The sequence below is a fragment of the Lissotriton helveticus genome, chromosome 3_1 (assembly GCF_964261635.1).
Source record: "Lissotriton helveticus chromosome 3_1, aLisHel1.1, whole genome shotgun sequence".
Lineage (NCBI taxonomy): Eukaryota > Metazoa > Chordata > Amphibia > Caudata > Salamandridae > Lissotriton > Lissotriton helveticus.
In genome coordinates this window covers 757,320,673-757,346,761 of record NC_136061.1, presented here as the reverse complement: position 1 = coordinate 757,346,761, position 26,089 = coordinate 757,320,673, and the positions used below count along the sequence as shown (strand labels likewise).

The 26,089-nt window shown below is 48.8% G+C and overlaps 1 protein-coding gene across 1 annotated transcript; it reads left to right on the top strand.

Annotated features, from left to right (window-relative positions):
* Positions 1-9,078: 9,078 nt before the first annotated feature.
* On the top strand, positions 9,079-13,787 carry ADM (adrenomedullin). Its single transcript, XM_078680951.1, has 4 exons — positions 9,079-9,721; positions 10,687-10,797; positions 11,328-11,459; positions 12,274-13,787. Exons 2-4 carry the CDS (start codon positions 10,700-10,702, stop codon positions 12,614-12,616), a joined length of 573 nt encoding a protein of 190 aa, XP_078537077.1. The 5' UTR covers positions 9,079-9,721; positions 10,687-10,699; the 3' UTR covers positions 12,617-13,787.
* Positions 13,788-26,089: the final 12,302 nt, after the last annotated feature.

Here is a 26,089-nt window from a genome sequence, read left to right as displayed (position 1 = left end):
TGAAAATTAAGCCCAGGTAGGTCCTTTTGCAGAGCGTCACCGTCCCAGCTGCAGGGAAACAAACACCGGTACCCGCACCACCGGAGTGCTCGCGGGCTTTTCAGCGCCACCGGGCGCGTGATGGAGTGGGTGTGTTCAGGCAAGGGCTTCTGGATGTTGTAGTAACCCCCGCTCGGCAGCCGCGAGTATCAACCAGCGGCGGCGGGGGGTAACCAAGCAGCACACCGAGGTATTCTGGCGAGTTGAAAATTAAGCCCAGGTAGGTCCTTTTGCAGAGCGTCACCGCCCCAGCTGCAGGGAAACAAACACCGGCACACGCACCACCGAGTGCTCGCGGGCTTTTCAGCGCCACCGGGCGCGTGATGGAGTGGGCGTGTTCAGGCAAGGGCTTCTGGATGTTGTAGTAACCCCCGCTCGGCAGCCCCGAGTATCAGCCAGCGGCGGCGGCGGGTAACCAAGCAGCACACCGAGGTATTCTGGCGAGTTGAAAATTAAGCCCAGGTAGGTCCTTTTGCAGAGCGTCACCACCCCAGCTGCAGGGAAACAAACACCGGCACACGCACCACCGAGTGCTCGCGGGCTTTTCAGCGCCACCGGGCGCGTGATGGAGTGGGCGTGTTCAGGCAAGGGTTTCTGGATGTTGTAGTAACCCCCGCTCGGCAGCCCCGAGTATCAGCCAGCGGCGGCGGGGGGTAACCAAGCAGCACACCGAGGTATTCTGGCGAGTTGAAAATTAAGCCCAGGTAGGTCCTTTTGCAGAGCGTCACCGTCCCAGCTGCAGGGAAACAAACACTGGCACCCGCACCACCGGAGTGCTCGCGGGCTTTTCAGCGCCACTGGGCGCGTGATGGAGTGGGCGTGTTCAGGCAAGGGCTTCTGGATGTTGTAGTAACCCCCGCTCAGCAGCTGCGAGTATAAGCCAGCGGCGGCGGGGGGTAACCAAGCAGCACACCGAGGTATTCTGGCGAGTTGAAAATTAAGCCCAGGTAGGTCCTTTTGCAGAGCGTCACCACCCCAGCTGCAGGGAAACAAACACCGGCACACGCACCACCGAGTGCTCGCGGGCTTTTCAGCGCCACCGGGCGCGTGATGGAGTGGGCGTGTTCAGGCAAGGGCTTCTGGATGTTGTAGTAACCCCCGCTCGGCAGCCCCGAGTATCAGCCGGCGGCGGGTAACCAAGCAGCACACCGAGGTATTCTGGCGAGTTGAAAATTAAGCCCAGGTAGGTCCTTTTGCAGAGCGTCACCGTCCCAGCTGCAGGGAAACAAACACCGGTACCCGCACCACCGGAGTGCTCGCGGGCTTTTCAGCGCCACCGGGCGCGTGATGGAGTGGGTGTGTTCAGGCAAGGGCTTCTGGATGTTGTAGTAACCCCCGCTCGGCAGCCGCGAGTATCAGCCAGCGGCGGCGGGGGGTAACCAAGCAGCACACCGAGGTATTCTGGCGAGTTGAAAATTAAGCCCAGGTAGGTCCTTTTGCAGAGCGTCACCGCCCCAGCTGCAGGGAAACAAACACTGGCACCCGCACCACCGGAGTGCTCGCGGGCTTTTCAGCGCCACTGGGCGCGTGATGGAGTGGGCGTGTTCAGGCAAGGGCTTCTGGATGTTGTAGTAACCCCCGCTCGGCAGCTGCGAGTATAAGCCAGCGGCGGCGGGGGGTAACCAAGCAGCACACCGAGGTATTCTGGCGAGTTGAAAATTAAGCCCAGGTAGGTCCTTTTGCAGAGCGTCACCACCCCAGCTGCAGGGAAACAAACACCGGCACACGCACCACCGAGTGCTCGCGGGCTTTTCAGCGCCACCGGGCGCGTGATGGAGTGGGCGTGTTCAGGCAAGGGCTTCTGGATGTTGTAGTAAGCCCCGCTCTGCAGCCCCGAGTATCAGCCAGCGGCGGCGGCGGGTAACCAAGCAGCACACCGAGGTATTCTGGCGAGTTGAAAATTAAGCCCAGGTAGGTCCTTTTGCAGAGCTTCACCGTCCCAGCTGCAGGGAAACAAACACCGGTACCCGCACCACCGGAGTGCTCGCGGGCTTTTCAGCGCCACCGGGCGCGTGATGGAGTGGGTGTGTTCAGGCAAGGGCTTCTGGATGTTGTAGTAACCCCCGCTCGGCAGCCGCGAGTATCAACCAGCGGCAGCGGGGGGTAACCAAGCAGCACACCGAGGTATTCTGGCGAGTTGAAAATTAAGCCCAGGTAGGTCCTTTTGCAGAGCGTTACCGCCCCAGCTGCAGGGAAACAAACACCGGTACCCGCACCACCGGAGTGCTCGCGGGCTTTTCAGCGCCACCGGGCACGTGATGGGGTGGGCGTGTTCAGGCAAGGGCTTCTGGATGTTGTAGTAACCCCCGCTCGGCAGCCGCGAGTATCAGCCAGCGGCGGCGGGGGGTAACCAAGCAGCACACCGAGGTATTCTGGCGAGTTGAAAATTGAGCCCAGGTAGGTCCTTTTGCAGAGCGTCACCGCCCCAGCTGCAGGGAAACAAACACGGGCACCCGCACCACCGGAGTGCTCGCGGGCTTTTCAGCGCCACCGGGCGCGTGATGGAGTGGGCGTGGTCAGGCAAGGGCTTCTGGATGTTGTAGTAACCCCCGCTTGGCAGCCGCGAGTATCAGCCAGCGGCGGCAGGGGGTAACCAAGCAGCACACCGAGGTATTCTGGCGAGTTAAAAATTAAGCCCAGGTAGGTCCTTTTGCAGAGCGTCACCGCCCCAGCTGCAGGGAAACAAACACCGGCATCTGAGTTGTTCAATCTTGGATGCACGTTATGTTTTGCCACAATTATAAATAAGAAGGAATGTGCGTAGAGCAATGTAGTGGTTAAGAAATTTGGAAACTAACGTGGCATTCTTGTCTCTCCCTACAGCTGGGTACTGTGGGGAGATAAGCCGATCCACGACCAGATTACAGCCCAATGATCACTTTGAAAAGAATTGTGCAAACTGGGAAAACATAGGAATTGTAATAAATATGCGCACCCATATATGTGAATGTAAACATTGGAAATGATACTCATTGACAAACGCGAGTAAATTCCACGATGGCGCGCGGTTTTTGTAAGTGATCCTTGTCCCCTTTTGATGTCTATGTATAGGCAAGAAGCTTTATTAACATGCTGCTCCATGGGGTGTCATTGACACTGACGAAGGCTTGCAGCTGAAACGCGTTTGTTGACCGTTGGCAAATAAAGAATGTGTGTGCCACGCTCCCCTCTGTGAGAGCGGTTATTCTTAAATTATACTTTGAGAATTGCAGAGACTTCGGTATTGAAATCAAATTGTCCAACACCAAATACATGACCTACACCAAGAGAGGCAGGGTGAAAGAGGTCATTAAGGTGATGTCTGAAACTTTGGAAAGAGTCCAGTACTTGATTATCTGGATATTCGGTTGGATGAAACTGGATCCTGGGACTTGCAGATCTTAAAGAGCACCCTAACAGTCAAGCATAGAGCTAGTGTCCTTTTCTAAAAAGCAGATCAGTCCTCCGTGCACCCGGCAGTCAAAATCTACAAGGCACAAGCTAGAAGGCCTGCACTTTACGGGGTGGAACTATGGGGCCATTGCAACACAAGCTCCTTGAGTGTAGCAGAAAATAATTATTTTAGAAGCCTCCTTGGTTTAGGGAAGAGTAGGCCTTAGATTCCACTGTGCTTGGATCTTGATGTCAGTGAGATATCGTCACTGATAGTGTAAAGACCCCTATTGTTTTTAATCCATATTTGGAGCACTCATGAATTGTGCCATTTTAGGGAGGGCTGCAGGAAGTCGTCGTAGCCAATGGGGTGGGGAATGTTAGATGGCTAGTATTGATTAAAAATGTCTGGAAGAAACTGGGATTAGAAGAATTCTGGAGCGAGCTCCATTCCATTTGCCGAGGTGATGTACCTAAAGTTTTAAAAAATTGTCCTGGAGACGATATTCAGTCGCTGCGGACCATTCAACCTCTCTAGGCAGAATAGCAAGTGCCTTTTCACTCTGCAAATCTTCAAGTGTGGCTGAGGAATTCTTGGACTTTATCCGACTAACACGTGCTCGGTTCCTGTACCTCCAATTTAGGTATGGGATACTTCCAGTAGCAGACTTCAAAGTCATCTGGGGGAAAACAAACCAGGGATCTGGCTAGTGTTTTCACTGTAAATATATATCAGAAATCGAGGAGCTTTTGCTGATCTTTTGCCCCCTTTATGCCAAACCTAGAAGCAAATGGATTGCTCCCCGGTGCAGATCCATTAGCTTATTAAAGCGAGGAGAACCCTATAGAATATGTAAAAGAGATGCCACTTCGATTGGGTTGGCTGTTTCAAAAATGTGTATATAGCTTGGTCAATTAGATATAAATTACTAGCTACCGTACAAAAGTCATGCCCAGATGAACCTCTCCCACAGCTCTGGCTCTGTCGCAATGTGATAAAAACTGCTTGATGAATTGTTGTACGTGTTTTTTTTAATAGTTTTTATTCTCATCTTCTATTGTTTTTAAATTTGTAAACTGTTTTTAATGTGTTTTTTAATGATGAAACAAAAATTTCGAACTGTCAATAAACAATAGGATATGATATATATATATATGTATATATATATATATCAACAAAGCGCCCTGCACCACAACATCCCCAGGCCATCCGGCTCTATTACGGCTCCCAGTAACTTCAAAGCTTTGCCCCATGGCATTAATAAAGTCTGACGCGTTTCGGGGCCACAAACGCCCCTTCTTCATGGACATAAAACCAAAGACATAGCGCTCTCACCTGTTTTGATTTCAAACACGTTTTTATTTGAATCGGTCCGCCCTGAGTGGGTGTGGCTCTTGGGGTGATGTAACCAGGAATTCTGGTAACAGTAGTCCCACCGGTGAGTAGTATTATTTTCCTTGAGTAGGTGCTATGACTGGGTACACTATTGTCTTTTAGTTCATCCCTCGAGTAGATGGAGTGCCAGACATCGAAGTTACAGAATCCAAGTTCTCTGCCATTCAGCGCATCATCCCAGTGAATGCTGTAACTTCGATGTCTGGCACCCCACATACTATAGTCGCCCGTTCTCTAATCCTTCAAAATTGGAGGTCAGAGGAGGTACCATCTTATTTTAAATGGGTGAATAAAATGAGACAGACGAAAAAATTTGAAGAGGTGTATCCTAAAAGAGTAGGGTCAACGAGAAAATTTATAAATATTTGGAAATATTTTCCCATTAGTGCATCCACCACTACCACATAGCAGTTCACTTGAGAATATACTAAGAACACACGAGGTCTGAGGTATAGAAATGAATACTATTTACCGAAAAAGCAGCACTTTAGTAAAAATTATAAGGCACGATTGCACTTTAAAATTTTTAGCACTTGAGCACTTTAATTTAAAGGCTCAATTGGAATAGAGTATTCAGTTTTTTTGCACTAGCCGTGTGTTAACTATTGAAGCTGCTAAACTGTTGAACAGTAATTGAAAAATTGAATGCTTTTGGTTCTTTGGTTTTAGCTGTTCTTTTTTTTGTATTTCCATTTTAGTGGCACCTAAATGTATATTAATGGTTGTTGCTGAATGATATGAATTATTGGATTGCGCTTGATTTCATTCTGATGTGTATAATTATCCCTGGTGAAGTATTTTTGTTATAAAGGTACTTTTTTGTATTTCTTGTAATGACCTCTGCTCTGCTCAATAAAAAATTTATATAAAAAAAACCTATTTTCAGGAGACCAGGTTTCTTATGGTCAGTTGATCCCATACCAAGGTGATGGGACTCCTTCCTAGTGGTGTCTCCTAGCTAAACCAACACCTCAAATGGCTAAAGCATATTTCTAAAATATTGTATTACTCCATTATGCCTGGTAAACGTTTTGGGAATGATATGCTCATAGTTTTTCTTTTGAGCCCCCTGACACTGTGGACGAATGCCAAGGTTGCAGAATATCGACGCTGCATCAAAGTGGTGGCACCGTGAACCCTCCAAATTGTCAGAGATTTTTCTGGGGTTGCTACTGGGACTGCGACCAGTAAGGTGGTCCTGCTAAAATGCTGATTAGTTCTTTATCCGTCTCTTCTGTCTATAAGGCTGCTGACAAAAACTCATAAAGAACACGTTAAGTGAATGCCATGATCGGCCTGAGGGGTGTATGGCTGGGCTGCCAACTCCGACAAGTACAGGGATGGACAGCAAGCCAGAAAAAGTAAGAATGAAAAAGTAAAAAGAAGGGAAATGTAAAAAGATTGTGGATAGAGCAAGAAGGAAGGGCACAAAGAAGGAAAGATTGGAAGAAGGTTGATAGGGAGGAAATGTGACAGGATGGATGGTTGAATCGTGTGAATTCATGGACGGGGAATCTTTTGATGGAAAGAGTGAATGGATACATGAATAGCTGGATGAACAGATAGGTAAATGTATGGATGAGAGGATGAATGGCTGTATAGAATAAAGGATGGACCCATGGGCGAAAAGATGGATGTGTAGACGTAAGGGCGAAAGAATAGAAGAAGGCATGGATATATTGAAGCATTGATGAGTGAATGACCGTTAGGGTGGATGGGTTAAAAGAAAATTGGAAGGGAAAAAGTTAAAATTGATGTTTGGTTAAGAGGATGAATGGTGAAAAGGGTGAAAGGACAGGAGGATGGAGTGATGACTAAATTAAGGGGGAATGGATGGAAGGATTAAAGAAAAGAGAGAAAGATTAAAGGGAGGCTGAAAGGTTGAATTGATTGATAAATGACCATATGGATTGATGAGTGAAAGGACAATAGCATGGATGGGTGGGTGTATGAAAGGATCGATGGAAGTGTGAAGGGAAATTTTGGAGGGAGGGTTGGGCTCGCTTGCTTAGCTTATTGGCTTTAGTGGCATGGTTCAAAGTTGGGGGTGGCACATTTCTGGCTACTTCCTTGCTGTCTAGTTTTGATTCCTCTTCATGTCTCTAGTTTCTAACACCTTAAATTTCCTGACTCTTAATCTTACTATTGCGTTATTTTCATCACTACTTGTCCTTCTTTTTTCTATCTATAGCCTCTTTTTTCTCTCTTTTCTGCCTTTTTCTCTCTTTTCTGCCTTTTTCTTTTCCCTTTGGGTCAAAGTCTGATGGTGACAAATACATCACGGTCCCCGAAAATAAGCGGCTGTGGCCACAAGATGCAACCAGCGGCACAAGTTAACCACCGGAGAGTAGCGGTGGCTTTTCATCACAACCGCTGTCTCTGCCTGCTCCTAGAGGAGCTGGAGCCCCGCTGCGCGCCCTTCACTGTGTATTCCACCTCGGGATGAGGGTGTAGCGTTGTCCCCTGCTGTGTATTGCCGCAGTGACTCGCGATTACTTTGGACTGTAGAGAATCGGAGTCAATTCGGACTAATTGGTGAAAAAAGTCTCCTTTCTTATTTAGACTTGTGCTCAGTACCACGTGCAGGGACAGCGCTAAGGGCTGAATAACAAGGAAGGAACCTTGAGAGCGAGGGGTGAAAAAAGGAAAAGCACGGAGTGAAGATGAGGAGATGTAGCAAAGCAGGAGTAACAGGAAGAGAAATAACATCAGAAGGTGAGAAGTACGAACTACGAAAGAAAACAAATAAAAAAGGAAAGATGCAGAAGGGAAACAAAGGTATAAAGGATATATGGTACGAAAGGAATGAGGAGGGAAGGAGAGTGGTAATGAAAGAAAGAGAAAAAAGAAAGGGAGTTATAGTGGACACCTGTAAAAAGAATGATAGAAGTAGAAATAAGGCTGAGATGTATTAAAAGAAAAGTTCAAGAACAACCCAATGAGTAATAAAAGGAGTGATAGTGAAAGAGGGTGCTGGGGTTCGCAGGGGCACTCACGCTGTGACTTTGAATTTAACTCTTCTTTCTGACTTCGATCTTTTTATCCTCTCATCCATTCAGCACGCTATTCCTTCCCACTTAATTGTACCCATCATTCCTTTCACGCTTCCTTCCATATTTCCATTCATCCTTTCACCGTGCTTTCCTTTCACACTTCCTCCATTACCTTACCTTACTCTCATTTCTTCGTTCAAAGCGCCTCTGTTGTTTTCATGCTTTTTCGCTTCCTCTTTCTCGCAGCACATTTCTGTCTTGTTCTCCCTTTGTTCCCTTTTCTGATACTCATAATTAGCTGCCCAAATGACTTACTGCGCCCCTAGCTAGTGCCTACCGGGCAGGGGTCAGGCGACTGTCAATCCTCTTTTCCTCCGCCACCCAACCTCACTGCTGGGCAAGGCACGGGGACATGGGCAGGTAGTACTAATTAGTGTAGTATGTCTCTAGTGCCTCGTGCACCAGACGAGGCTCCGGAGCGCACCCAGCTGCTCCAGTAAGAGGCTGCCAAGTCTGTGGTGCGTGGTGTGTACAGCGTGGTTTTTAACGTGGCCTGGTTGTGAACAACGTTGGTGCGGTCTGGTCGGTGCGTCAAAAGTGTCACCGTGACTTTGTAGCTGTGCCCCAGGGGCATGGGGTGAAGCAGAGAGACCAGGGTTCAAGTGCTGTGCGCGTGGACTGGCCCTCTTCGAACGCATCTCCCTGAAACTCGTTCTGCACGCGCGGCTCTCGGTGGAGTCTGCACGCGCTCAGCAGCATCTTCTGTCGCAGACATCTAAATCTGCCTCCCTGAAAAGCGCGCCAAGGTTTAGCTCATCTCAAGCCCCGCGTGCGTTTCTAGCGGCTCCATGCAGCGGGCTCGCGGCACCGTGTGTAGCGCATTCCATGTCTTTGCGCTGCCCTCAGTGCACCACACATGGGCACCCGGCGAGCGCCCTCTGTGCATCATGCCTGCTCTTTCCATACACAGGGCACACCTGTGGTGGCGTGCTTCTCACCGGAGGCACGCTTGTCTGCGTGGGCCACGTAAACCCCGACCCCTCCGATCAGGTTAGGGTGGGCTAGCCTGCTACTGCTGGGCAGCCTTTGCAGGGGACAGCCACGTGCCCCGAAGGCGCAGGTGGGACGCATTTGACGCGCACCGGTGTGCTGCAGAACAGCCACAGAGTGCCTAATGCCTCAATTACTAACCCTAATTGCATTACCCAGAGTACGTTTTTAGCCTACTTAATTACCTGGCGAGGCGCGGCGGCCTCATTATGTAATGAATGGGTAGAACGTTACGAGGAAGTAACGCACTGCGAGACAGCGGTAGATGCGGGCAAGCACGCGCCCTGCGGGGGCAGACCTGGGAGCATGCGGTCACCCGTTCTGCATGTTGCCCCCACACTGGTCCTACACTATATGCGCCACCCGCCGTTCTGATGCGTTCAGTGGCCGCGCTGCAGCACACCTGTACGCACCCACAAGGACTGCGATATAACACTGCCGTGCTCTGGAGTCTGCACGCGGAGACCGAGAGCGTCCGCCGGTGCATCTGCACCCTGTCCCTGCGGGAGCCGCAGAACAACACACTGGGAGAACGTGCAGCACTCCTTGTCTATCAGCCCAGTAAACACCGTCTCCAAGTGCAGGGGGGCTGCTCTCACCCCACTGCAGCGCCGCCAGGTTTCCGGATCCGAAGTTTTCGCGGTGACTAAGGCAGCAGCAATCCTCTGGAATGCGCCCGCCTGTCACTCAGCCCCCCGCTCGACACGCCCCCTGGCGGCGCGCTCTATAAAGGGCGACCCCGGCCGGTGCTAGCCAGTGGTTTCTGCAAACACTGAATACAGAAGCAGCAACCTCAGCACAGGGCACGCGCTACCCTCCTCTGACCCGGGAATTGTACCCTCACTGGATCTGTGGATTTATCGGCATCCAGGTAAGGATCTCACAACGGACAGGTGTGCTGCACCTTTGTCTCTTAGTTTTAAGTATATTTGCATTCAAATGCTTTAAATTAGCAATTAGGCAGTGACTGGCTTGGCACCCGTATTGCTCCCAAAAGCAGAGAAGCATTTACATTTTGAAATATATTTGTTGCCAATTTACATTTTTTATTGTGTATACCAGTGTGAGGTGGAATGGGTTTTGAGGTCATTAGATGCACATATGGTGCCCCCCACGGCCCAACTTGGTTTTGAGTGATAGGTTGGGATGCAACACGTAGCTTTCGGCTTGTACAGTTGTAAGGAGGCCCAGGTGATAGGAATTGACAGTTCATCTTGCACATTCCATTGCAGTATTTTGAAAGAGGGTTTCTATTTTGACGGGTCGTTGCAGAACATTATTTCATAATTGACTAAATGTTAGACTAAACTGAAAACCTCAAAATGAGAGGCACCGCAGGCCTATGCATGATACATGCTGCACCTTCTTCGGTTTGGTCTAATGACAATAATGAAGTGTGGAAAAAAGCCAGGAGATCCTGGTTTGAGTAATGACTTTTCCACTTGACAGCAGTGTGTGATCCAGGGCCAATCGTGGTTTTATCCTTTTCTATAAAAATTTGGGTGCCAAGAAACGGGATACAATAGCTGAGTAGGAAAGTAGCCATTTCGAAGTTTGGCGTCCCCCACTATCTCCACAAAGCTCCTGTAAAGTGCTGATAGTGCGCACTGATGTATACAACTCTCGCTCTCCTGAGGGGACGTGCGGCAGCGGGCGGCCTTCAGCCAACGCAGCCGGTAAATAATGACAAGGGCAGACCTTGGGGGACGACTCTGTTGACTTTGTGATAACATGCGAGGCAAGCACGGGGAGAGGACAGAGGTCAGGGCGAACTCTGGTGTCTGTTGGATGAAGTGCAGACTACTAAAACCTCATTATATTGTGTTTTCCCCACAGTGTCTCAGTCAACATGCAACTCCTTCAGGCAGTGATTCTCTACTTGAGCTATGTCACTTTTCTGGGCGCGGATGCAACGAGACTGGACCCTACGCCTGACATGAGGAAAAAGTGAGTTTAAGAAAAAATAGTTTGTATACCTACAGGTTTGGATCACATGGTTCATGCATGGCTTTGCGAGATTGTGTTTTAACAGCTATAATAATAATAATAATCCACATTTGTATAGCGCACAATCACCCGTTAAGGTCTCTAGGCGCTGGGGGCCGTCGGGAAGATTAAGCAAGCTATTGCCCAGAGTCGCATGGTGCTGGGCTAACCTGCCGCCGGAGCCGGGGATCGAACCCTGATCCCCAGATTCCAGCGTCAGTCGCCCTGGCCGCGGCGCCACACCTCTCCCACCTATAATGCCATAACTCTTTTAAAGTCACGAGGCAAACAAACAAACAAACATGACCTTTAACGTGGATATTGTTTGTGACTGTGCTTGCGTTCGACTACAAGTGTGAAGTGAGCGCTACATAAAAATAACAAGTGTGAAGTGAGCGCTACATAAAAAAAACCTGGGTGAACTGGCTCTATATTGCCTTTAATACTGTCTGAGCGAACTTTAACCCTGTCTCCGCCGTGTTCATTTGCAGATGGATAGAGAAAGTGTTATTTCGAGTAAAACGAGACGTCAAACCCAGCGAGCAGGGGGCCGCTGATGCGAGGGCGAGCTCTGCTATCATACGGACAGAGGACGTGAAGGACACGATGACCGCTGGCAGCAGGTACTTGGAGGGATTACACGGAGGCTGCGGCCTCTGCGGGCCGGGGAGGGTTACAGTGCCCTTGTGGTGAATGCGACGTGTGAAATGAACGAGCCTGCTTGCTGAGAGCTATAGTGCGAAGCCCACTGCCCGGGACAGGGCTCGGTACTACCTGCCCTCAGCTTTTCAGTGCACGTCTGCAGCCCGTACTCTTACAGCTGCATTGATGGTCGTGATTGTGCAGTCTGCAGGACTGTAAGGAGTATTTTATGAGGTGTCGTGGACTACGCTTGCTGAAAGGTAGCATATTTGTGCCTGCGGTGGCTGCAGGTGAAAGGCTATGTGCGTGAGTGTGTGGTCGTGCATGGGTTTGTAAATGGCTGAGAGGTGACTTTCAAACAGTTGTGTCTGCAGGTTGGCCGGTGTGAGGTTGTGGACGAGGTTCGGAAGTGTTCTATTGTTAATAATAGGTTGTCACCGGGGGTTGCTTCTTGTGAGACTGTGCGTGTGGGATCCCCGTGTACAGTGAATGTGACTGGAGTTAAGGGGCCGGGCATGAGGTTTTAGCGGGTGTGCGAGCGTCTGTGATGCCCAAGGCTTGAGCTGCGCGTGAAGTTATAGGTGTGAGAGTTGGGGATATGGCTTGGTTCGTGCACTGCCTGAATGTGTGACTGGGCTCGGGAGATCACTGCGAGTGCAGGCTGTTCAGATGCTGTGGTGAGACAGTAGTTGCAAGGTGTATGTTTCCTGTAAAGCATGATAGGCGCACTGTCAGACGCTGCTGTGATCGTGGGCTCCTCTCTAACGCCCTCTCCCTCCTCCCTTGTGTCCGCAGCTCGGAGCCGCACCTCCGCGTCAAGCGCTACCGGCAGAGCCTGAACCACTACCCGCACCTGCAGTCCCTGCGGGTGGGCTGCCGCTTCGGGACGTGCACGGTGCAGAACCTGGCGCACCAGATCTTCCAGTACACCGACAAGGACAAGGACGGCACGGCGCCCGCCAGCAAGATCAGCTCCATGGGCTACGGCCGGCGGAGGCGCCGCTCCGCGCCCGCGCGGCTGCCCGGGCCCTGGGCGCAGCTCATCCGGAGCCTCCGGGGCCGGCGCCAGGCCCCAGCCAGCAGGAGGGCGCGGCGGGAGAGGCGGTGGCTGCCCCGGGGGGCCGCCATCAGCAGCTGAAGCTGCCACTGCTCAGCCTCAAGTCGGCGCTACAGCAGCGCCGCGCGCGTCAGCCGGCGGGAGTGCACCTCAGGGGAGCAGCAGTGCCGCACACCGGCCACCGGGGGGCGACGAGGAGCAGCGCCCGCAGCACTGAGGAAATGGCGCCACCAGATGGGTGGGAGCGCCAAGTCTTTAGCAGAATGAAGATGGGCAGTGTGGTGCCCACCAGCTACAGCACTTAGAAAGGGAAAGCCACGGTCTGTACTTTAACCCGGGCTGGGCAGGCCCTAGACCCGCGGGAAACCCTCTGTCTCTGTGGGGGCTGACTGAACCCTCAAGTCAGAGCCCCACGCTGCGCTGGCTAATCGCCGAGTAAGAAGGACTTCCTTGCACCATCAGTATAGTATCACTCAAAAAAATGATCCGTTTCAGAATGTGATTTGATCAACATCTTTCTCGAACCGCTTCCCTAGTGGAAATCCAGGTTAACCACTTATTCACCAAATGGTATATACACACATAACTTTTTGGACATTTGGGTAGGACTGTACAACTTAATCAAAAATAAAAATGGAAGTTCTACTGGTCAATTAGAACTGGCAACTGAAGCAGACCTCCAAATACATGAATGACAATAGAAATCAGCTTCGAGGTGCATCTGGAATCAACTAGAGTTTCCACCAATGGGTGCTCAGGTCAGGTGTGCAAGAAGTATACTCAACGACTTTATCTGAAATGTAGGAATGGACACCTGACTTCAGCCACTGGACTCTGGGTGGTACTAAACTTTATCACCTGATTGGCAGCGCAGCCATCTGACAATCGAACTATATTCGGTAGTCCCTGGAGGACGACTTTATACTTGAACGTCTACTGAAAAAGTGCAATATATGTTATTGTCTGTATTATGAGGAAACTACCAATATTTAAATGCTACTGTTTCAATGTGTTGTCGAAAAGTTTTTTTGTACATTTGAAAATAGAGTTATTTTTGTACGTTATATATTATATAAGGGCATTCTATCAGTGTATACCTTATTTTATTATTGTGTGTTCACTGTAAACTGTGTGGCCGACGTCTCCATTTTACATTCCAGTTGTGTGAAAGAAGTATATATAAATATATATATTATTTTCTATATTTTTCGAAGTGATCAAAGATAAAATAAAAACGATGGCATATTATTTAGTTAAGGTTTATTTTATTGAGTGGCAAGACTGTATTGAACAATACAAAGCTGTGTGTGTGTGTGTATATATATATCTATATCATAGTTGGTTTTGGACACTAGAACACCTAACAGGTTTGTTCTGAGGTCATTTTGCCGGCTGGTGAACCTAACACATGACCTTAAACGTGTCTCCAAGAGAACAAATCGCATACCTCTTAAACGTATAATGGCACAGTACTCCCCTGTTCAGATTCTCTGCTTGAAAACTTTCTCCTACAAGTCACAGCCAATAAACGTGAAAGACCCTCGCGCACAGGTGCCATTTCAGAATCACCCACGAGTTCATATGCGATTGCGCTCTCCCCAGACACACATTTAGAAATGCCACATTCACAAACCTACTGGCTATAAAGCACCTGTTTTCCCACGTTATAGGCTACAAAATCGGTTGAGTTTCTACAGTAAAAATCTCAGGTTTATTCTCCATGTGTGCACCTCTCATTTACTCTGAATCAGAGGGAGCTTGGTATTAATTCTTGGAGGTCTGTAAGTGCATTATATACGCCCTAGTACCATTTAAACGAGGCACCTTAAGTTCAAACCAGTAATGGGGACGCTGCGCCCTTTGCCCCGTTCTTCTTCAGCTGCATAGAACACATTGGTACATTTCAACATCCTAACATATTGCCGCCGCTGTGCCTATATATGGTAGTGAGGAATACGTCTCACATCTGGGGCACCCTCAAAGGATTACTGCTCCAGTCTTGGCACCAGCCAACGCGGCAAGGGAATTGAATATTGAGTTTGAAATATCGATATGTAAAAATATCGTGTCAGACATCGACTAACGGAATATAAAAAAGTAACTATTTATTTATTTAAGAAGTTTTATATAGCGCTGGCCCGACCCGAGGGTATCGGAGCGCTTTACCGAAGACACATTGCAGAGATTCACAACACACGAAACAAAAGAACGACGCATTAACATTGCAGGACGCTGGTTGAGTGGTCTACTCCACACCTATGTACCTTGAGGATATAGGTATATATCTTCAAGTTACATAAATATGGCTTTAAGAACAGCATGACCATAGTCACCTATACATACTTCACAATAGTTTGATATTCGATATTGTGGTCCCAATATTATTGTGGCGCTATATTTTCTCACTGATAGACGATCTTTCTTGACTGCAGCACAGAACGCAGTGGAAAAGTTCACTCAGAGACACACTGTAACAGGGCACGTGACTACTGGTAGGAAATGCACTGTCTCAGCAGGGAAAATTTCCACAGCAGAGCGGAAGATCACTGTAAACAAGCTGATACAGCTAGATGCAACCGGGCCTTGTCGCACCGAGCACACAATAAGCAGATATTTCTGACTGCTAACGCCACCCCCCTTTTAAAACTCCCGGTAGTGTTCAAGGTTATTAGAATTTCTGGGGCCGTCTTTCAAAACAATCGTCGACAGGACTAATGCGGCTGCTAAACTCTGATTTATTTATTGCCTGCAAGTTCAAAGCACAGCTCCCGAGACATTCCAGGCCAAGTGTGAAGGTTAAAATGACGCTACCGCCATCTAGCGGCTCTTACAATATTTGCAAAAAAACAGTTTTTCGATTCCACAATACTTTCTTAGTAGCTAGCCTTCTACGTTCTAAGGAAGCCCGTGTTGAGTGAGAGCACGAGTCCGAGATCATACATATATATCAGGGGTGTAATTTAGCGCTGCGCCTCTGTTGTACATACTTTGAATTAGCTAAAAGTGGTCACAATTTATTGCACCGACTGTGCACCATGCGGCCCACCTCCCCATGCCGATTTCAGCCCCGGGGACCCCATCCCCCGGGGGCCTGGCCATTTCCTTTTTTAAAAATGTGTTACAAGAGAAGTGGGTCTTAGTGGTCCACCTCCTGGACCATTTTCGGCCTTGGGGACCCCATCCCCTGGGGCCAGGCCATTAAAAAAAATGCTTTTAAGGGAGGGGGCGAGGCGGCCCTCCTTCCCAGGCTAATTTCGACCCCAGGGACCCCATCCCCCAGGGCCGGACATTTTTTTTTTTTTTAAAGGGAGGCGACTGAGTGGCCCCCCTTTGGGCCATTTTCAGCACTATGGACCCCATCTTACAGAGCATGGCCAGCTGGTTGGGGATCGAGGGGTAGCCTGAGGGCCCCCGCGATCCCAGCCTCCTACGGGAGCCGGCTTCGCTTTTTACCCCCAGGGAGCTGCTTTTAAAATAAAAGTGCTCTGCATTGAGCAAGTAAGAGCATAATGCTCTCGCCTGCTCAAACCGGAGCACTTGTTTGCTATGGGATCACTCCCGCCATCCCATAGAAAACTGCAATGTCCCAGAGGTGGGACTTTGCTGGAGCCGGTCCAGGGGGGGTGGCAGTCCGGAGGGCCATTTATGGCTCCACGAGGGGGGCCCCCCTCCAACAGTAATTAAGTCCCATGGAGGTGGTGGTCCCTGGGGCTGTGTGGTGGGGCTGGATGTTTCTACCCTGCCCCCCTTTTTTTGATTTTTAACGTTTTTTCTTGTGACTCGATTCAACGGAGTCACAAGATGGCTACCAACACTTCCTGGTTTGAAGTGTTCGCAGCAAATCAGATCTCAAGCACGAGATCGGGAGGGTACATGGCTCCACCGTGGCCACAGTTGTATTTCTGAGAAATGTTTACATTTCTCAGAAACTACTGAACAGATGTACGCAATTTAACAAAAAGAGTGCTTTCTGGACCAAGAGCTACCTTTTTGCCAAATTTGGTGTAATTCAGTTCAGCAGTTCGGGCTGTAGCCGTGTCTAAAGTTTACTAAGGAAATTAACATGGAGAAAAAACTGTTTTGGGACCCCCCCTTTTTCTCGGCCCGCTTGACGAATCACTCTGAAATTTTCAAGACAACAGCTGATGTGACCACCCCACTGGTTTTATCATAATTTTGCAAAGATTCCTCAAACGGCGCCAAAGTTATTGGCACATCAAAAAACGCTTTTCCTATGGAAACTAGGTCCTAACTATAACTACCTACTGACGACAGCCAGTAGGTAATATATATATATATATATATATATTAAACTATCCAAGTGCTGGTTGCCACTGAGTAGTTATAGTTAGGTCAGCGTAACCATAGGAAATACCTTTTTTGTTTTGCTAATATTACCTTTGGTGCCATTTACAGAATCTTCACGAAAATTTTCAAAAAGTATCTCTTTTTTTGTCTACTTTGTGGATAAAATGTTTTGGTGTGATCCATCAAGTGGGGGCTGAGATAAAGGGGGCTCTCAAAATGCATCTCCCCATGCATTTTCCATAGACTTTTTTTTAGCCAGCGCTACTGCAAAAACAGCTGAAATAAATTACACCTCATTTGACATGTAGCTAGATTTTGGTCCAGAAAGCATGATTTTTGTGATTTGGTGTGAATCCGTTCAGTAGTTTTAAAAAAAAGTAAGGATTAAACATATTTGTATATGTGGACACTTGGGTTCGAGGGACTCTTGTGAGAGTCCCTCAAAAGTAATTTAAAAAATAGAGCATTTTGATTGGCCCAGAGTTTTTTCCCCTTGGGCCAATTTGCTCCACTCAGAGGCACACTCCAGCGGAGCAACCTCTCTGATTGGGTGCTTGCAAATTGAAGAATTTGTTTTTGCAGGTAGCCATTAGAAGTCCCCTGTCCTGAGTTGAAATGTGAACAACTTTATAAGAGTGGTGTACTATAGGACCAGGGATCAAAATCTTTAAGAAAAACAAATGCTGTGATCCCGTGGAGTCCTGAGGGACTCATGTGAGATTGCAGCATGTTTAGGGGCCACTGGTAAAATCAAAGGGAAGAGGGGCACATGTCTCAACCCCCCAGAGTGTCATAGAGGCCCTGGAAACTCATCACAGAAGCCAAAGCTCATATATAAGGGTGTGGGGATGTTTGCCCCCCCGGCTGATTACAGCCTGGTAACCCTATCTCCAGGGCCAGTTCTATAAAAAAAAGGGGAGGGGGTACACAGCCTCTCTCCACAAGCATGTATACCCCGTAGACCCAATCCCCTTGAGTCTAAATGTTTTATATGTATTAAATGCTCTATAAATCGGGAGGAGGCAGGTACCTCCCCTCCCTGAGCCAGCAATGTGCCCAGGGGACACCTTCCCCTGAGGGTATCACATTAGTATGAGGAATCGGAGCATCAAGGTCCCCTCCTGAGCCTTTAAAGACCCTGGGGACCCCATCCTCAGGGCCAGTTGTTACAGTGCATCCCAGAAAGCCCACTCCCAGGACCCAGAGGTTTCCTTGCCCAGAGGAACACAGGCAGGGAAAACAAGTGTGCTCCCACCTCATACCAAATCACAAAACGCACTCATTCTGGACCAAGATCTAGGTTTCTACCAAATTTGTTGTAAATACATTCAGCGGTTTGGGCTGTAGCTGTGTCTAAAGTTCCTATTGAACAAAATTATTAGGAAAAACATTTTTGGGGATCCCCTTTTTTGTCAGACCCCGCTTGACGGATCCCCCCCAAATTTTTGAGTTAGGAAAGTTTTGTGACACTTCATCAAACAGTGTGAAAGATATAAGCAAAACAAAAAATGCATTTCCTTTGGAAACACAATCCTAATTATAACTACCCAGTGTAGACCACCACTGGGTAATATACAGATATGCATTGATGTGCCATTTTATGTTTGCCATGTAGTAATATGACAACAGCTTTTAATATACATATATAATCTTTGATGGTGCAGTCATACAGACTTAACCTCTCCCACACTTGTGACGGAACCGTTCCGTCACGCCCCCCGGGTGGGCTGTGCTGGTGACGGAACGGTTCCGTCACGGCCCGCTCGCCGCGCCTGCGCTGAGCGTTCTATTGAGCGGGCGGGGCCTGACGGAACCGTTCCGTCACAAGCACAGGTCACCCGAGGGGCGTGACGGAGTGGTTCCATCACAAGCGCGGGAGCGCCGCGTGCCCCCCCCCTTGCACTTCGGCGGAATAGCCGCCGCAGTGAAAGGGTTAAAGCTGCGGGCTGTGCCAAAATGTAAACAGCGCCAGAGTCTATGGACAGAAAGTCTGTTTAGTTCGCACCCTTCTTGGAGAAATATAGCAGCAACTTCATAAAGGACTGCATGGATTTAGCCAGCGTGTAAGTGAAAGCAGACAATATTGTTTTTCTGCCATTTGAGAGATTATGCAGTATGTGTTCATTTGTGAACTAATGAACTTTTAACAACTGAAAACCGACTTGTCTACCATGGAATTCAAACACATGAAGTACATGCTAAGATGGCAGCCAGTGATTTTAGGAATGGGATAACGATTGGGCACAGTCCTTTGTTGCTGGTTATGTTTTTATTCTCCAGTGACATTGCTTAAAACAACACTACTTGAATGCATGCTATTTGTGGTGCATTGTACCAGAGCACTGAAGAAGGCAGCACGCTGAAATGAATTTGCTCATTAATGCTCATTAAAATCAACAGTGTTCTGTGAGTGCTCCGTGCCTGAGCATCTATCTATCTATCTATCTATCTATCTATCGATCTATCGATCTATCTTAAAAAAGGCCTTGGGGGATGAAGTTCCCAGAGCCTAATAAGCCTAGGGAAGGGGTATCACATAGCTCCCACCTTCAAAAAAGATATGATCGGGGGATGGGCGTGATGAGGTTTGGGGGAGGCACTGGGGGAAGGGGTCTCCAGGGCCTCATAAAGTTTGAGGAGGGGGCCCACAAGGCACCCCTCCCTTTTAAAGTACATTGGGCCCGTGAGGATGGGGTTCCCTGGGCCATAAAGCTTCCCTTTATAAAGAAAATGGGATCTGGAGAATGGAGTACCCAGGGTCTTAAAAGGCGCAGGGAGGAGGCCACGTGGTCCCCTCCCCTTTAAAATACATGGGGCCATGGGGAATGGGGTCCCTAGGGCCTAATAATGCTCAGGGAGAAGGTCTGCGATACTCTGCCCATGTCCAATATATCCCTATAGCTGGAAGATAACTGTATTTAGGGATATTTGTTCCAAGTGCCTGTAGAGGGCCACTCAGCATCTTTGTGATACTACTTGGTGGGAGTAGTGCCAGAGCACTGTAGCCTCCACCCCTAGGCTTCCAGAGATGCTCTTCCTGGCCCTATAAGCTAATTCACTTTGTTAGAGGCCCTGTTGTCTCTACGCTGTGGGAGGAGAAGTACTGCCACTCGACGTATGTGCATCAATTCCTCGAGTCTCTTGGACATGGCTGATGACACGCCCCAACCGCGTCCAGCTGACTTTGCACCATTTAGTGAACTCATTGACTATGCCCCAGCCTCACCTTACTGGAAAACGTGGGTTGGCAGGTTGAACAATTACATGAAGGTCACATGAGAGACAGATGGTGTGGTGAAAAAGTCTCTCCTTCTTCACTTGAGAGGAGAGGAGATATGCAAGCGTTTTCAACATCTGCCCAGCACAGGAGATGACCGAAACTACAAGGCGGCAGCTGCCTCCCTCAATGCTCACTTTGATCTGCATCTGAATCCAGACTATGAGCGATTCAAGCTGTGCCAGGTGCACCACCACGAAGATGAAACGATGGATGAGTTTCACACCCACCTCAGGACCCTTGTCAGGGCTTGCACGGACAACGACCAGCAAAAAGAAGCCAGGGCCCAGATCATTTAAGCGTGTCGGGTTGGCTGTTTTTCGGAGACTGATCCTAACTCAACCTGACAAAAAAGTGGAGGACATCTTAGCCCTCGCTCGCTCACACAAACTTTTTAATAGTCAAGCAGAGGAGATGGAGCTGGCCCTGTTGCATGTATTGGGCTGCCAAGCACTGGCAAAGCCCCCTGCGGTCAAAACAGAGCTGGTAGTTGCAGTCTACCAGTGTCATCAATGCAGCCCCAAGACTTCCCCAACCAAGCAAGTGTGGGAACTGTGGCCTGCAGCAGCGTGTGGGAAACAACAGCCCTGCATTAGTCATTAGTAGAAGATAAGGCAGGGGTGCCATGGAGCGGGCCAGCCTATGCCGGGGACGGTCTGGAAGGTGCGGAAGAAGATGATCTATTGAGCCTGCAAGATCCAGGGCTGGTGAAGAATCCGGAAGAGGGGAGGCCGAGCACGTGCGCGTGGCCCCTCAAGAGGAGGTTCCGGACCCTGAAAGTGCACGTGTGGAGGTAGACAGCATGCCATTGAATCAACTGTATCATTTAAGGCACAATGTGAACTTGCGTGACTTTGTGTTATAATTGGTAGTGGCTGACTGCTTTATTTGTTTTTTCTTATTTTCCTCGTTATCCTTCAATGTAAAGTTTTCCTTTATCCTGTCTCATTTGGTAACTAAAATGGGGATGGATATAGAGGCCCACTCGGCCTCTACTGAGGGCAGCTGATGTCCTCAGGCACCCCTTGAGTCGGTCACCCCCAAGGATTTAAATAAAAGGGTGTATAGCTCACTCTGACATACCCAGTCGACGTATGTGGTGTGCTGCAATTCCTGAGGCCTGGCTGAAGCCTACTAGCAAGGCCACTGGGCCACATTTGCCGGTTGTGCCCAGGCAGGGCAAGCATTGGGTGCTGCGATCCCTTGATTGGCTTCAGTTAAATTGTCCCATCCGCCCTCACCCACTTGTCCAATCAGCATTCTCACTCTAGGAGATGGGAAAACTTTTGCTACTCCCCCTTTAAGAAGGGTCCCTGGGACGCAAATATATCTGTCTGCCTCAGTCCCCACAGGGTAGTGAGGCTGTGCTCCCCCCCCCCCCATCCCTGGGGCGTATCTCAGTAAAACGAGGGGGTGGGGCTGAATTTCAGATTAAACGAGATGCATGAGGGCTTCAGGAGCAATGGAAAGGGAAAGGAATGTGGATTATTAGGGGTTCTCAATAGTTTTGTAAAATAAACCATTTTGAAGACATTTAAGACAGAGAGGAGTGTCTGTGTATTTGTGTGTGTGTAAAAATTCCAAGTGAAATTCGACAATGACCTCACCATACCTGACTTAAAGCACTTGTACCCAACAATTTACCAGAGAGTGCAATTATTGGAGGGGGGTTGTAACACCCCAAACACCTCCCCTGAAGCTACGCCCCTGTATGTTCCCTTCCCTCCTGCCAGGTAGAGAGGTGGCTGGCTTCCTAACCATCTCATAATTCATACCATCCCACCTAGGGGAAGCGGAATAGGACACAGTTAGTGTTCGGTGTGATACAGTGAGGTTGGCCTTCTTTCCACCATTTCCTTGGATATTAAGTAGACTACAGCTAAGCAGTTCCCTCTCTTCCTTCCCTGATAATGCCATTTCCTCGCCTGCAATCACATGCCCATTCAGCATCCTATGTTGTGTCTCTGCACAGCCTCGAGGTGAGGGAATTCATCTCCCACCACTTGTTCTCTGCACACACTGACCTGGCATGTAGACAGACCCTGTTACAAGATGTTTCTCAAATTCATACAACTCATTTGAAACACTAATGGAATTACGTTCTTCTTCACTGACACCTGGAAGTATGCATACACGTCGTGCATCTTTTCTACTGAGAAGTCAGACAATAACCCCCGTTTCACTTGAAATGTTGCACAGCAAAATGCCATTTCAAAATCACTCTCCAAGCAATTTATATATGTCAGTTTTATAATTGGAGCTAGTCACAGTCAACACTGGGATAAAAAATTAGCTCTTAACTCATTAGTATTAGCACAGTGGTCCTTAAACAAGACAGTAATGTAATTAGGATAAATATAGACTTGAATCAGTACTATATTACGAATGTCCAGCCGGAGCTGAGCACTGGACCTGATCATCTGATTATCTGTGCATTGTCACAATTGAAGTAATTGCCACGGGTTGCGGTTTGCTACTGAGCATCGGACCTGATTCCCTGTGTATTGACACATGCAAAGTATTTGCCACGGGTTGCGGTCTCCGCTAATACCGGTCACTGAACTTACTTCTATTACCCAATTGGTCCCCAGGCTAATATTAATTGAATCAGGCATGCAATTTAATTGTCCTGATGATGATCCTAGTATCCCTTTATGGATCGAAACGTCGTTGACTACTGTACACAGTTTTGCACATTAACCTCACTTGATAAAAGACATGCAGTTACTGTTTCTCTAAGTTTGTCTGTAATTGTTCTCAATATTCCACAAGCTACTCCGTCTTCCCTGAAATTTTTTTGTAATGTGTTCATGTAGGATGCAGGACTGTGTTCCACGCTATGTTGTTCTGTGTATTTTTGCTCCTTGACATTTCTTTGATCTTTTAATTGATTGTCTGGCTGGACATTCGTACTATAGTACTGATTCAAGTCTATATTTATCCTAATTACATAACTGTCTTGCTTAAGGACCACAGTGCTAATACTAACTTGCTACCCAAGGTCCTTATATACCTTTCGGGTTCCCTTGTGTTTGTAATAACATTGTTTCATGTGAAGCAAACACAAGGAGATGATGGATGGAGCACTGAAACTTTTCAGACACTCACCCCCAGTCACATATCTGGGTTGAATCCATCATCATTCTTTATCTTTCCCACATCAGTTCAGGCCCTGCTATATGCAAATCAGTCTTGACTCTGTGCCTCATGGGAACAGTCCAGCCCGAACTGCCAAGCCAGGTCTTCCCTGAACCGGAAACAAGCATCCTTGGACCAAGTTTCTGGTTAACACCCTTCATCATCCAGGCTAGCTTGAATCCAGTGGCAAAGTAGTAAGGGACCCACGTCTGGGCATACCCTGCCAACTTAGGGCGAACAAAGGAAACACAGGGAGATGATAGACGAGCAATGAAACTTTTCAGACACTCACCCCCAGTCACAGATCTGGGTTGAATCCATCATCATTCTTTTAAAAAAAGAATTATAAATCTTTTTATTATACAACAAATCGCCACTACATATCATTTTACAACACAAGCAATATATTATACCTCATTCAATTTTCCAACCTTGGTTACAGTGGATCAATTTCCAATATACAAAAACATCACAATTATGGTGTTTCTAAAGTCTCATCGCTGTTCAGGGGAGCTGGCGGGGTACAGATATCTCTTCTATACAAATTCCAGGGCCCCCACACTTTGCTCCACTTTCTGGGACACCCTCTTGCTACATATATAGATTTTTCCCTGAACATGCACCAGTCCAAATCTTCTTTCCATTTTTCTAGCATTGACGCTTGGTGGGCTCCCCAATTCTGTGCTATGTTTCTTTTAGCCACCATAAGTTCCAAGGTCGTCCAATGTTTCGTATAAGAGGTTAGGTCTGTCAGTTCCCAAATATTTAAAAGGCACATATGGGCTTCGGGCTGCAGGTCGATTGTAAGCACTTGAAGGAGAGGGTGGTGTAAACCCCGTCAGTACGACTGTATATGCACACATTTCCATAGTATGTGGATAAAGGTACCCAACTCCCCACACCTACGCCTACAATCTCCACTATCCGTTCTGCCAATCCGAACCAAGCCTGGCCCAGTGATGTAGATTCTGTGGAGAATCTTTAGCTCCACCAGACGTAGCCTTGCTTGGACTGCCACTTCCCTTGGGGAGGAGACTGCTGCCTGCCAGTCTTCATCGTCCAGTTCAAGTCCATCTCTAACCCATTTGTCCTGAAGGGACTGGAGTGGGTCATCCATATTGTTTATCAATTTTCTGTAAATCAGCGAGATAGACCGCTCGGGAAGATGGCCATCTAATATCCTGTCTTCTAGAGGTGATGCGTCGGGAGGGGAGGGGCTGTTAGCTCGGTGAGTCTGGAGTGCGTGTCTGACCTGTAGGTATCTATAATACTCGGTGTCAGCCAGATTGTATTGCCGTTGGAGAGTGGCGAATGGGAGGATTGTGCCCCCGACCCAGAGGTCCTTAATCTGGGAAATGCCAATGAAGGTCCCACCTATCAAACCCTTTAGGCTTGCGCGCTGAGCGCTGGAAATTGATTTTTACCTTTTAAAACTTGCTTAACTCGCTCTGCTGATTGCTAGCAGCTTATTGCCTTCACCGTTCCGCTGAGTACGAGCGGCGAACGGTAATCTTCTTTTTTAATTCACTCCCCCCCTCCCGCCCTCCTGACTCCTCCCACCACCGCGTCACAGCCTACATAGGCTCCGCCCACTTCCCCTCGCGCGTAGTCTGAAGCCCTGTGGCAGAGGGCAGAGGGCTTGCGCGCTGAGCGCTGGAAATTGATTTTTACCTTTTAAAACTTGCTTAACTCGCTCTGCTGATTGCTAGCAGCTTATTGCCTTCACCGTTCCGCTGAGTACGAGCGGCGAACGGTAATCTTCTTTTTTAATTCACTCCCCCCCTCCCGCCCTCCTGACTCCTCCCACCACCGCGTCACAGCCTACATAGGCTCCGCCCACTTCCCCTCGCGCGTAGTCTGAAGCCCTGTGGCAGAGGGCAGAGGGCTTGCGCGCTGAGCGCTGGAAATTGATTTTTACCTTTTAAAACTTGCTTAACTCGCTCTGCTGATTGCTAGCAGCTTATTGCCTTCACCGTTCCGCTGAGTACGAGCGGCGAACGGTAATCTTCTTTTTTAATTCACTCCCCCCCTCCCGCCCTCCTGACTCCTCCCACCACCGCGTCACAGCCTACATAGGCTCCGCCCACTTCCCCTCGCGCGTAGTCTGAAGCCCTGTGGCAGAGGGCAGAGGGCTTGCGCGCTGAGCGCTGGAAATTGATTTTTACCTTTTAAAACTTGCTTAACTCGCTCTGCTGATTGCTAGCAGCTTATTGCCTTCACCGTTCCGCTGAGTACGAGCGGCGAACGGTAATCTTCTTTTTTAATTCACTCCCCCCCTCCCGCCCTCCTGACTCCTCCCACCACCGCGTCACAGCCTACATAGGCTCCGCCCACTTCCCCTCGCGCATAGTCTGAAGCCCTGTGGCAGAGGGCAGAGGGCTTGCGCGCTGAGCGCTGGAAATTGATTTTTACCTTTTAAAACTTGCTTAACTCGCTCTGCTGATTGCTAGCAGCTTATTGCGTTCACCGTTCCGCTGAGTACGAGCGGCGAACGGTAATCTTCCTTTTTAATTCACTCCCCCCCTCCCGCCCTCCTGACTCCTCCCACCACCGCGTCACAGCCTACATAGGCTCCGCCCACTTCCCCTCGCGCGTAGTCTGAAGCCCTGTGGCAGAGGGCAGAGGGCTTGCGCGCTGAGCGCTGGAAATTGATTTTTACCTTTTAAAACTTGCTTAACTCGCTCTGCTGATTGCTAGCAGCTTATTGCCTTCACCGTTCCGCTGAGTACGAGCGGCGAACGGTAATCTTCTTTTTTAATTCCCTCCCCCCCTCCCGCCCTCCTGACTCCTCCCACCACCGCGTCACAGCCTACATAGGCTCCGCCCACTTC